At 37.2% G+C, this 13,610-nt stretch overlaps 1 protein-coding gene across 6 annotated transcripts in view; it reads left to right on the top strand.

Moving 5' to 3' along the window:
* Positions 1 to 668: 668 nt before the first annotated feature.
* Positions 669 to 13,610, top strand: part of EMB2753 (tetratricopeptide repeat (TPR)-containing protein) — a 28,488-nt gene continuing 15,546 nt past the window's right edge. For 3 of the 6 annotated variants that reach the window (XR_016056342.1, XR_016056343.1, XM_006844338.4), the window contains exons 1-12: positions 669 to 795; positions 1,617 to 1,695; positions 4,855 to 4,937; positions 5,054 to 5,203; positions 5,539 to 5,654; positions 7,562 to 7,667; positions 8,710 to 8,781; positions 8,880 to 8,995; positions 9,464 to 9,596; positions 10,611 to 10,688; positions 10,908 to 10,961; positions 11,092 to 11,162. Coding sequence is in view for 2 of the 6 variants with exons in the window: in XM_006844338.4 (XP_006844401.1) it covers positions 745 to 795; positions 1,617 to 1,695; positions 4,855 to 4,937; positions 5,054 to 5,203; positions 5,539 to 5,654; positions 7,562 to 7,667; positions 8,710 to 8,781; positions 8,880 to 8,995; positions 9,464 to 9,596; positions 10,611 to 10,688; positions 10,908 to 10,961; positions 11,092 to 11,162 (1,109 nt within the window). In the remaining 4 variants the exon portion in view is untranslated. Of the gene's footprint in view, positions 796 to 1,616; positions 1,696 to 4,854; positions 4,938 to 5,053; positions 5,204 to 5,538; positions 5,655 to 7,561; positions 7,668 to 8,709; positions 8,782 to 8,879; positions 8,996 to 9,463; positions 9,597 to 10,610; positions 10,689 to 10,907; positions 10,962 to 11,091; positions 11,177 to 13,610 lie in introns of all 6 variants that reach the window. The other 3 variants (XM_088867980.1, XM_088867979.1, XM_088867982.1) reach the window with 3 other exon arrangements.

The raw sequence follows: 13,610 nt of genomic DNA, 5'->3' as shown, positions 1-13,610 counted from the left end.
CTTATCAATTGGACGGTGATGATATTCATATATACACATTCTTGTGATCATGAGGACCACCATGCGTAGGGTGGCAATAGGTCCTGTCCGACTGGACCTAGACCCGAACCCGAATAGTATTCAGGTCAATATTTTGGACCCAGACCTAGACCACAGACCCGACTCGACCTATCGAGTCTAAAAATTGGACCCACATCCGTATCCGTCTAGTCCCAGTTTTTTTTTTTTTTTTATCCTTTTTTACCATTATATACCCATATTATTGGTAACAAGGTCGCGACTATCGGCTATTGAATTTCAAACGGTTACTCTGATTTGTCGTTTGGTAGTCCTTAATATACCCAAAGGAACAACAGTTTACACGTACAGGTGTCGGCCGGACCAGACTTGAACCCAAATAATGTTTGAGTCTAAGTTTTTACCCGACCCGTAAGTTCAAAAAATTAGACTCATATCCAAACTCGAAGTCGGGTCTACTTGTCTGATCCCAAGTTTGGCTGGGTCCATTGCCATACGTACTCCGTTCTCTTAATTGCTAAAAACCTAGGACCCAATAGTCATTTTTCTAGTAAATGCCCCTCGTACTTATTTGTCTATAAAAGAACGCAGAGGGTATCACCTGTCATTTATCTCAGTATAAATAAGCTGATCTCGAAACCCAGTTGCTCGATAAGTATTCTGGACTCCAATCTTCCGTTTTCAAAGCCCTAATCTGTCCCCTCTCTCTCTCTGCAACTCTTCGCCATGGGAACTTCACTTCCCTCAAAAGAAGCCAATCTATTCAAGCTCATTGTTGTAAGCTCTTTATTTCATCGTTCTCTCTTATTTTCAGCATTGTTCTTCTTTCAATGCTGTCATTTGTTGTGCTTCTTCGGATTGGCTTTGAGGCATTTGGATTCATTTTTTTCTGAATTACTTGGTTTGAGCTTACTGTGGATTCAATGCCGATGAAATGGCCAGGTGTTTGTTAAATTCTGGCGTGTTTATGATTTTTGTGTAACGACAAGTTTTTGTGGTTAGCTGTAATTGGTCGAGCCAAGAAATTGAGGACGTGTGCATCGAATTTTTAGAAAAAAAAAAGAAGCAAAAACACGAACTCGACCTTTAGCATGCATGGATCATTATAAATGCATGGATCAATTTATAATGGTTACTGAACATAATGGGAATTTTAACATTTCTGTTTGGAGATAACAGAAATGGAACAGAAATTTAAAGCTTGCACAAATCGAACAGAAATTTATCCTTCATTGAAAATTCTGAGCTTATTTTTAAATGTTTGTTCTTGCAATTAATTAAAAGTACTGTTAAACAATGTTGATTGTAATGAAAGAAAGATAACGAGTTTTATTGATACTCTGATGTTCCCCAGTGGATGCTTCTCCATGGGACAAAGTTTAGGGTGCATTGTGTTTTGCAGGGGAGAGGCAGTTTCATGATAATGTATTGTGTTATCTTTGGGTATTCTTTATCATGTTGGAAATTATCTTTCCCTTGTAAATGAGTGCATTTATGTTCTTGGGGTTAGATTGAATTTTAGTGGTGTGCCTTAGAATTTATATCTAAGATGTGGTTCTTGTGGTGTTTAATTCTAAGCATTTTTTTTTTTGGTGCAGAAATCTTATGAAACCAAGCAGTACAAGAAAGGGCTGAAGGCCGCTGATTCCATTCTAAAAAAGTTCCCTGACCATGGAGGTAAGCATAAACTGTGATTTTTGTTTTCTTTTCATGTACTTCCATTTGTCATACTCTGGTTTTCGCAATCTACTTCTCTGGGTTGCATAATCTACTAATTTGTTTAGTTGGTCTGTCCTCAAAATATATCATATTTATATTATTAGGGTAGGTATTAATTTATATCATCGCTATAATTTTTTTTTTGTAGGCAAGGAAACTTTTGATGTTCTTACAATAAATAGAATAGAAGAGTACTAGTTTTAAAAAAAGATAGAATGGAAGAGTACTAGTAGGACAACTAGAAGGAATTCAAGAAATGTTACATCTGCTACAACTCTAAGAACTTTGGATTGTGGAATGCAACTCTGAACTTTCCAAAATGTATCCTGTTTAGACAATCGCCTTCCTATATTAGTGGGATCCAGGAGGGCTGCATACTACTCTAATTCTGACAAGAAGGATTTCACTTCAGCCATTGTGGAATCACAAGTCCCCAAGTGATCTGTGTGGGATATGAACATAAATCCTTGATAATTTATCAACACATGGCCAAACCCTGGTGGTTCTCTGAGGCTCTCTGCGGCATTCTTAATGCCGCTTGTTGAGGTGAGTCTTTTAGTGTCACATGGTGGCAATCAAAAGAGTCTAATCTCCCTAGGTGATTGGTGGACAGCATCACAAAGATATTCTTTTTGATTGACCTTAGAGGGTGCACGGTTCACCTCAACTACAGAGAGGCCAGTAATATGGTGGGTGAACTTGCAAAGGAGTGGGCCTTGAGTCTCTACAGATCCCCTCTGCTTCTTCTATTTGTCCACCCTTCTCATTTCTCGTACTTCTTTCTTTTTGTTTCATTCTCCCTCTCCAAGTGCTGTACATCTCTGTTTGTGTGTACTTTTGAGTACAAATATTGGTATCCAATACCCGTCAAGTGACCTTGCTCAACAGACCTCTGACCTATTGGGGGAAAAACTTGATGAAGCAACTTCTCTCCAGTTGCTTAGAAGGTTAGCCACGTGTAACCATTTGAAAACAGGAGAGTCCACTTTCCATGAAATCACCATTAAAATAGTACTATCCTCAATTCGGCAACGGTCTTCCATTCACTTCTTAAATTTGACTGTTCTTCTCACTCATACCCCACATACTCTCAAAATGGTTAGTTTCCATGTCATTGATCTCTTGTTTGCAAAGGTTCTGAACTCCATCACAAACTCAAGGTGGCAACTAAATCTGGCATTGCCTAGTGAGAACCAAGCAAACATATTGAACCAAATGATGATTCTCAGGGTCAATGAATTAGTAGATGGTCAACAGTCTCCCCATCATATTTACACATAATACTCATGTTCCGGATGCTCCAGTCTGGTTTAGTAGTTGATTGATAGTAAGAATCTCCTCCCGACAAGCTAGCAGCCTGAACGTTTTGATATTGGGAGGGGACAAGACGTTTGGAATGAATTGCAGGGAAAGGAATGTCTCTACCAGTCCCCTAGTGGCATAGAATATTATGATTTCAGTGTAAACATTACCTCTGCTGTTCTCTGAGCCACACTTCCCCTTGATAGAAAATTGCTTCCGACATTCTTATTAGAGAGAGAAGTTGGGTCCATTTCTTATCTTCGAATCCCTTTCTTGAGCCACGACCACCCATACCACTTGCCCAGCTATAATTGTAGCAGTTGTTGGGACTGAAACAGCCTATATAACTCTCATAGTGCATCCTGAAGATGGAAGTGCCCCCTCAAACATATTCCCAAATTACATCAGAGTTGTTTTTTTTTTGTTATGTTTTGTTGTTTTTGACGCAATTGCCTTTCTCATCTGGTTACTTCTTTTTTGGCGTTCCTGAAATTTTCTATAGTTTCTAGTGTATTTTACGTTCCAACTATTAATCTGATTGTACGCCTTCCTAGCTATGATCAATGCAATTGTGGTCCGACTCTCAAAAAAACTTGGAAAACTATTGAGTGATGCACTATGGTCTTGAATGAAATATAATAATAGGTTGATGGACTTTTTACTATTAATATGATATGGGTTGTGTATTCAGTATAATAGATTTTTGGTATGAGCATTTGGATGGTTTTATTTTTGCTATTATAGTCAACTATCGCCCAGGCAGTAAAATGATGATGTCGTATTTAGTAGTAGCCTTTTCTTTGTAGGGATTCTGAAAATAATTGTTATGCTAATTTAGCGATCCTTTTGGAGTACATCGATACCTAATGTAGGCATTGCAAAGAGGTATATAAACTACATAATCAATTTGTGAAGAAGTATGAAAACTGTCTATCTTATTAGTTTATACATTTAGCGCATTTTTTCTGTATTATATGACTGTTAGGCTCTAATCTCCGCCCCCCCACCCCCCCCAACACACACACACAAAAAAAAAAAAAAATTACAAAATACTCATAAGTGGGTATGTGCTGGCGGTCTTCACTACAGCATTATAGAGGACCTTTTTATGTTATTTTACATTTTAGAATAAGCCAGTCTGGAAAACAGAACATTTTATCATTAAAATGAACCAGTGACTTAACAAGTAGTGAATAACAAGTTGGATTTCTCTGCTTAGGAGTGAATGGGAGTGCAAGGGAAGGAGTTTCACTTTCTAATGCAAGTGTTCTGATGCCACTATGATCTTCCATTTTCTGTTTACATCCCTTGATTGCTTCCTTTATGCGGCTTGTCTCATTCTCAATATCTGCTATTCTTTATGTTATTTGTCAACAAAACAAACCAATAATATCCTTGTAAGTTCTTCTGTATCGAGTCCTATAAATGGAATAGTTGTTTTGTATTGATATTATTCTAATATTCATAAAATGGTTGGATTTGTTCAATATGGTTCTTGTCTGGATTCATGGGCTAAGATGATGCTGTGACTCTAGCAGTAATTCTCTGGATTCATGGGTAGCTTAAGTGATAATCAGTCTTCCTGGTATTGTGATCCACCTTGTAAAGTTACTATGATATGGGTATTATTGGCAAATATCTATGAGAGTTCTTTATTCTACTTTGTGTTTCTTGCTTTCCTGAGATTCCAAATTTGGTTAGTAGTTTTCTAATGGTCAGCAATGTTCTGGTTGCCTTTCTTTTCTCTTTTCCTGTTTCGAGGGCTAAGCCACTATCCTTCTTAACCATTACTTAACTATTTGGTCATTCTTCTAGAGACTTTGTCAATGAAGGGATTGACACTGAATTGCATGGACCGCAAACCCGAGGCTTATGAACTTGTCAGGCGTGGACTAAAGGTTCGTCATTTCCTGTTTTGTTGGGATTATTGTAATCACTGGCTGTTTATTGTTGCTGCTGATGCATCTGAGTCTGTGGCATGCATCTTTAACTTGACTTGTTTGACTTTGTGCAGAACGACTTGAAAAGTCATGTTTGTTGGCACGTGTATGGCCTTCTTTATCGGTCTGATAGGGAATACAGAGAAGCCATTAAATGTTACCGAAATGCTTTGAGGATAGACCCTGACAATATTGAAATTCTTCGTGATCTCTCTCTGCTACAGGTGAATATTTTGGTCTTCAATGCAAAGTTTACTGTAGTACTGCCTCACTGGATGTGTGGCGTGTTCCTTTTAGTGGTTCTGCTGGTTCCTCTTATTTCCTACTGACAAAGATGGTTATACTTGGAGTTTCTATTATCCATGACACTCTCTAGGTCTTGTGCATTAGCACATCGTTTTTATGCATGGCCTTCAGTTACAGTTTAAGTATATGGATAACTAGCTAACATGAAAAATTGGAGTATGAGTTACAGTATAGGGCAATTTAATTTGCTTGTTTGATATGAGCCTACATTTTACATGCGTCTTTACTTTTTCTCAATTATTATGAAATGCAGGCTCAAATGCGAGACTTGGCTGGATTTGTTGAAACGAGGCAGCAACTCTTGACTTTGAAACCTAATCATCGAATGAATTGGATTGGTTTTGCTGTTGCTCATCATTTAAACTCAAAGTGAGTTGGCTCCTTATGTGTAGCTGTGAATTGTAAGAGATCATATTTTGTGAAGTTCCATGTAATTCAAAGGCCTCTTTTGCAAGGAGAGAGTTGCAATGAATTCTATTTGTGTAGAATATGATGATGCTTGCATTTACAGATTTGATGCAAAATTGGTTTTCATATGGCTCATTGCATGGTTTCTAATTAGTATGCTTTTATGGCTTGCTTGATATATTGCCATTAATATATCTGATGTTTGCATATTCTCCCTATAATTCTTTGATAAATGAAAGTTACATGAATGAACTCCTTGGTTTCCCTGAAAAGTATGTGCTGTTCTTTGGGAACTAAATGAATTTTTGGAATCTTGTGTTAGGTAGCAAGCCACTAAGAACCGTAATCTACCTCCAAAACAAATTGCTAAAAGCCCAATTGATGTTATATAATTTAAAAACACTTCATTTGTGTTCCCAAGGCATGGGGAATACTGTATTCTATTAGTCTTTTGTTTTATTTTATTTATAATACAATGGCGGAGAGATCATCCCTGTACCAATTCTATCCTTTAAGTTTGTCAGCTGGTTAAGCTGAATTCCTGTTGATTCTCATGAATGTTACATTATGCTTCCACACAAGTCCGATCAACAGCGAGAGAGAGAGAGAGAGAGAGAGAGAGAGAGAGAGGGAGGGAGGGAGGGAGGGAGGGAGGGAAGGCGCTAATTCGATGTATGAAAACATGAACACTTGTTACTTATAAAACCAGAATCATATTGCTGCAATTTATCAATAATTGAAATGTTCTTCTTAAAGTTCGATGTATGAAAACATGAACACTTGTTACTTATAAAACCAGAATCATATTGCTGCAATTTATCAATAATTGAAATGTTCTTCTTAAAGCCACTAAAAAGAAAATCAAATCTTAAGTTGGATACTGCCTTAGTTTCATTGAAAAGAAAAATTAGGGCCTTTTTTCCTTAATCATTTTTGTCATTATTGAGGTGGACGCTTATGATTGATAGTTTGGTTACAATTGAAATACAAAAATGACATTGTATATTCTATTTCTTTTAGAGCTGGGTGGGTGAAGTAGAGATGTGCTATTGGAGTTTTATGTGATTGCCACATACCAATAAAGCTGAAGGGGAAGTTCTATAGGATTGCTGTGAGACCAGATTTGCTTTATAGGACATAATATTGGGTGGTCAAGAAACAACACACCTATTATGTAACTGAGATGAGGATGTTGAAATGAATGAATGGCAATACAAGAAGGGATATAATTTGAAATGCATACATTTGGGAGAACTTAGGCGTGATTCCAATAGGCGATAATATGAGAGAAAGTAGACTTAGGTGGACTGGCCATGTGCAATGTAGATCTAGTACATTACCTATTAGGAGGTGCGAGTTGGTTCAAGTGGAAGGCTAAAAAAGGGCAAAGGGTAGCCTAAAAGGACATGGTTGGAAGTAGTGAGAAAAGATATTGGGACTAATGGCCTCATTGAGGGTACAACCCTAGATATAGCATAATAGCGGACTAGGACTCGTGTAGCCAAAAGCCAAATAGTTGGGAAAAGGTTCTGATAATGATGATGATATTCTTATTCTTTTACTTTGGGGCTGTCAATAACTGAATTAGCTCATGAAAAATTTGAATAGCTCCCTTCTTTTTCATCATATAGAAAATCATGTGTATGATTCATTTTCAATTCTCTTTCCCTTATCAATTTGCTACTTTTTCTCAATGTATGAGTTTAGTTTTTCCTAATAATTTATTTTGTTTAAAGTAGATATTGACCCCTTAATTGATGCTCATGGTCTTCAGTTTGAATTGGGCATGGGTTGTCTGTTTTTATAGTTTATTGTAGATGATTGCTTTTGCTAAATTACTCTTATGTATATGATTTTCTTTTGTCTAGTGCATCAAAAGCTGTAGAAATTTTGGAGGCATACGAAGGGACATTAGAGGATGATTATCCCCCAGATAATGAACGTTGTGAACATGGAGAAATGCTTTTGTACAAAGTAAATTTTCTTTCTTTTCTCTATTTTGATGATTTAGTGACATAATAGTGCTTGCAGATGCATTTCTAGTGCTTGTGCTATGCATATTTTTCACCAATAAAAAATGGTTAAATGCATGTTTATCTCTCATTTTGAAGTATAATAATGGATATCTTTTTATCTAGGAATATTAATTTCTTATCAGTCCCCACTCTTTCTTTTTGTTAGATGACAAATCCTAAGGTTGGGCACCCACATTGTTTAAAAAAGCAGACCGCCCAGCGCTTGGGCGGCCTCCTAGGTGGATTTTCCTGGGCGCCCACCTGAACCTGCCTAGGCGGCCGCCCAGGGCCTACGCCCCACCCAGGGGCGGAACTGCATCTCCTTGAGGGTATTTTCATTGTTTTAATACTAAAGAGGCAAAATTGTGGGTTTTAGGTTCATTTGAAACCTAAAACCCATTAGAGGCTATTTTAGAGAGAGAAAACCCAAAAAAAAAAAAATTCTACTGGGCCGCCCAGTTTCTGGGTGCCCGCATGGGTGCCCGCCTAGGTGCTGGGCAGCCTAGACCCCCCCGACCGCCTAGGAGCTGCCTAGCACTTATTGAAATACTGGGTACCCAAGAATATAATTTGAAGAGTAGCTACAGTTCTTTTGCATCATTTAATCTTTCCAATGGGTGAAGCCTATGAAAGTTCTAAAATCGGCAGAAGCATTTTCCTGCTAGATCCCCTGTATTCATGTATAACAATTAAGAACCTAATGTCAAGATGCTTGGGCAACCATGGGGCATAACCTTGAAAGTACATGGAAAAGAATGACGTGGAGAAGGTTGAATCATAACATCGAAGAAGAGTATTAGATGAAACTATGGATGCATTGAAGTTTTCTTGCTTGTAATGTGAAAGTCCTCATCAGAAGGCTTGGTGAAATTGTGAATTGTATGATTCACATAAGGGACTTCTCCTTTTGTTATGCTTTCATGTTAACGTGTGTCCTGCATAGCATTTAGCCAATTCCAACCTCTCCTGTATGACCTTACCTAAGCTTGTCTTTTGTGTAGATTTCTCTTTTAGAAGAATGTGGGGTTTTTGAGAGAGCACTTGAAGAGTTGCAGAAGAAAGAGGCTAAAGTTGTAAGCAATGTTTTGGCTATCCATGGAAGTTGTGTAGTTTTCAGTCAAGTATTGGATTTTGCTGGTACTTGGATATGTACTTATTAGTATGTTTCCAGGTTGATAAGTTGGCGTACAAGGAGCAGCTTGTCTCCTTACGGATAAAGCTTGGACATTTGGCTGACGGGGAGAAAATTTATAGGGCTTTGCTTGCTATGAATCCTGACAATTACCGGTAGTTATTTTAATTTGAAGTTCATGTTTAATAGACTTCTTGCACTTGCTGAAGAGTTTTTTCAGAGTTTTCTCCTCTCTATAGAATGTGGGCATGTGTAATGCTTCCCAGCATGCTATATGTCTTGTTGAGGTGCTCTTATCATGCTTGTGTTCGTTTTTTATTGCATGACCATGCTTTTTAGCACCATTGAATTGAAGATTGAGATGAGATTTTGATAATTTCCCTGAGGAGTCTCTTGGAACTGATAAATCAAATCAATATAGTGATCTGTATGTTCCCTGTTTGGTCTGTGTGGCCCACACTCGCAGTCATTACTGTACTGCCCCAAAATCATTGATGCGTGCAAAAATCTCATGCTTCATATTTCATTAAGTGATACAGTATTCTATTTCTCCTTCAAAGAGAAAAAACCAAAAAGTTTCACGTATTAATGATTTGCTCCTTTGGAAATTTTCTTGTATATAGATATTATGAAGGGCTCCAAAAATGCTTAGGCCTTCATCGGGATGATGGGGAGTACACATCTGATGAAGTCAATCACATGTGTGACTTATACAAATCTTTGAGGGAGCAGTATACATGGTCATCTGCTGTGAAGGTATATTACTCTTGACTAATTCAAGGGGTATCTTCCAACTTAAATCTCTCATTTATGTTTGGGTTTCAGCGGGTCTCACTTATGTCGCGCTTATCACATATTCCATCGTATTTTGTTTGAGATCATTGTGCTGCCCACTGTATGCCGTTAAGCATAAGTTGAACAACATTTGTAAATAAAATATGCTTGAGTAATTTGTTGTACGCTTCTGCAAAAATTATTTTGACATTCCTACTTTCTTGGCCATGTACAGAACTTTGTTTTTTGTTGCTGCCATGTCCCGCGGGCCCAATGTTGCTATTGGGTTCCAAGGGAAGCCCGCGGCATCTGCAACTTTCTTTCCCTTTATTTTTCTCGGTCTTCTTGAGTTTGTCTTTTTGCGCTGTAGCATAGTCCTCATCTGTGTACTTTCTTGTACTTTCTTTTCTCATAAAGTTAATTGCCTATTAGCAGAAACCTTTTATCTCTGATCTCCAATGTTTGGATTGATATTGTTATGAACTGTAGTGTCAATGGCTTTTTTGTTTCTGGGTGATACACTATTATACAGTATCGATTAGAAAGGAGGGAAAAAATCATTTTATGCGGTGGATCTTTGGTGTAAGAGCAATAAGCTGAGAATTTTTTATGCTCATATTACTGTTGTAACTGAGGATGATTATATGTTCTTAATTTTGTTGAAATTGGGGAAGGTCTGTCCACCTTGCTCTTTATGAGTTTTATCAGGAGGGTTTACTTGGTTTTTTATTCATATTATTTTCTGGATTCCTTTATACCATGCATTCTTTGTTTTTTGTAGTTCATTAATCTGATGCATTTGCCAATTGCCTCTTTGCTTCACTGAAGTCATCTTTCTACGACTTTAATTTAATGTTTGGTTTAGCACACCATAAATGCAAATATCTTTGGAGTTAACCTTTACCTCAGATTAAGAAAAATGGCAAATACCTATATTCGATTAGTATTGCTAAGAGGAACTAACATGCGGTAGAATTTGATTCACTTTCTGCTCAGCGAATCCCTCTTGATTTTCTAAAAGGTGAAAAGTTCTGTGAGGAAGCAGAGAACTATATTAAGCCTCTCTTGACTAAGGTATCCAGTCCTTTTTTTTGATCCTTTCTTGCTTGTCTTGGTGACTCTGCAGCACTCTATTTCTTGCATTTCTATTTAAATGGCTGATGCTATCTCTTATTATGTACAGACTTTTATTACACTTAGGATGCCACTAATCTGGAAAAAAAAGATTTATTGTTAGAATTGGAATTTTATTCAGTCTCCAAACTAACGACGATTTCTCTTGCTGGGCACTAGGGTGTTCCATCCTTGTTCTCTGATCTAAGCCCTTTGTATGATCATCCTGGCAAGGTAGGCTCCTCAATTTCATTGTAAAGTTTTGTGTGTTTTACTTCTTGTACAGGTATTTCTGGTGTATGTTGGTAAATGCAGCATGTCTTTTTGTTTCTCTTTTATGAAATCATGCCATATGGTGATACAGGCTGATATTCTTGAACAATTAATTCTTGAGCTGGAGAATTCAATCCGAACCACTGGAAGTTTCCCTGGGAGGTAATTCATGAAGTGTAAGCTTTGCATACTGGAATTCCTTCTTTACATCTGATAGGATCTTTGATATAAATTTTCTGGGTTTGAGTATTTTCTTGCTGAAAGCATGCATCAGGTTATGTCTTGTGCGACATGCATGATGCTACAACTGGAAGTTCGGTGTTCCTTTGCTTCTGCTTTTCCTTTTGCTGAATTGTTCTGCTTATGATTTACGGGTGCCGAGGTTCTCAAAATGCTCTCCTTGTGAGGAGTTTTAGACAAGGGAAACGTCAAATGCCTCGGCTATGGTGTCATAAAGGTGATAGAAGTTGAATGCCACCTTAGGTTTGATAAGATTGCCCAGAAGCAACTGGAACATTCTTGGTAAAAAGATATTATGTTCCTGATATGAGAGAGGAGTTGTATTGTTTGAAAGGACAAAGACGGGATGATACAAGTTAAGACAGTTATAATGGCTGCAGTAATAACTGAGATGATGGAATTACTTTTAAGAAAAGACAACAAAAGGTTAATGAATATCTTTCTCCCTGGAGTTGCGTGCAAAAGGGGAAGTTGCAATCAAATAACTCTAGAAAGCTTATACCAGGTATCTTACTGGGGTTGGTCTGAAAGTTTGAGGAGCAATTACAAGCATGAACTTCAAGATTTTCCCATGGGAGGCTTCTTTAGGCCTAGATGATCCGATGTTCCATCATGATATGGTTCTGATATAGGATTATATGTGTGTGGTAATAATTGTTGCATGAAGATTAAACTGTACATATGCTTAATCCTACACAATTAAATGTTTCTTTAAGGGAAATGCTGTTGACCCCCATATTTTAGCCATCCCCACCCAAAAGTTTTGGTCTAGATATAGGATTATATGTGTGGTAATAATTGTTCCATCAAGATTAAACTGTACATATACTTAATCCTACACATTTAAATGTTTCCTTAAGGGAAATGCTGTTGACCCCCATATTTTAGCTATCTCCACGCAAAAGTTTTGGTCTAGATACTGGCCTGCAAAATGTTTGCATTGTTCTTACTGACTTTTTGATGTAAAGAGCACCTGGTCTGTAGGCTGCCAACAGCCACATCTTGTGGTGTGTGTGTGTGTGTGTGTGTGTGTGTGTGTGTGTCTGTGTGTCTGTGTCTGTGTCTGTGTCTGTGTCTGTGTCTGTGTGTGTGTGTGTGTCATGTCACCTATTCTAAAAACATCTTATGCGTTGCTCAATGATATATTTCCGCACTTCATTCAAACATTAAATATTCTAAATAGGAATTCTTGTAAAAGTCCTGAATAATTTCGTTATTTAAAAAGTCCCCATTTTTTATACTTCACACTTACGTGATATTTTCTGTATTTATTTTTTTTTTTCCGAAATGTCCCAATTTCCGAAATGTCCCAATTCGAAACTTCACTGTTTTGGCAGTTCAAGTTCCGAACTGATCTTTCACTAAATGACAAGTTCTAAACCGAATAATTTAAATCTTTTATACTGAGTGATTGGTTTGGAACTTGACTTCAAGTTCCAAACTGGTTTTCCGTTCATTTTTACCATTAAAAAAAGGCATCTTTTACTACTGAGGGACCAAACTGTAAATTTAGTCCTTTGGATAAAATACATATTTGGATTTTGAGTATGTTATTATTATTTTTCCTTTGAAATAACATCCAGTAATTCTAAATGGATCCCATAATATAAATTAAAAAAACACATTTTATCTGAGGGAGCCTTTAGGACCACCCAATAATAAAATGTATGGTCCTACAATGTGACATTTTTCACTTGCTCTCTCATATTAAATGTATTATTTTTTTTTTAATTTAACATTTTGAGTTCCATTCCAAAATTACCTGATGGTCATTCTCAAAAAGAAAAAGTTTCTTATAGGTGTTCTATGTGAGGGACTAATTTTACAAAGTGCTTCCTCAGTAGCACACTATCACTCATTTCAAAACTATAAAAACTCATTCACTCTGAAAAAAGAAAAGAAGTTAAGCAACCTGGTTAGTTCTGAATTGTATCATTTGTCTTTTTAGTGAAAGAGCAGTTTGGAATTTCAGCATGCAATATAAGAAATGGGGGATTTTTTAAAATATTGCGAAATTTTGGGATATTTACAAATATTTCCCTTGTAAATATAAACTCTTGGGGTGCATGTATTGGAAAAAACTGTTGAACCCTGTCTTTAATGAAAGTATAAAGAAAGACATTTATGCAAAATGCATAAACAGATTTGGGATACAAGTCCGAGGCGATGTATGCATAGTCTGGATTTTATGTTTTTGATGCCATTGGTTTGAGTGTTTGGCAATACTGGTGATTTTCTTATTTTGCCATTTCATTTACATCGTAAATACAGTGTTTCAAAAAGCGCTAGGCAAGGTCCTAAGCGGCCTGGGGGGTCCAAGCCACCCAGCGCCTAGGCGGGTGCCTAGAACCTGGGCGGCCTAGTCGAATC

The sequence above is a fragment of the Amborella trichopoda genome, chromosome 5 (assembly GCF_054954075.1).
Source record: "Amborella trichopoda isolate Santa Cruz 75 chromosome 5, AtrichopodaSantaCruz75HAP2 v2.0, whole genome shotgun sequence".
NCBI classification, from domain to species: Eukaryota; Viridiplantae; Streptophyta; class Magnoliopsida; order Amborellales; family Amborellaceae; genus Amborella; species Amborella trichopoda.
This window is presented reverse-complemented; position numbering and strand designations above follow the sequence as displayed.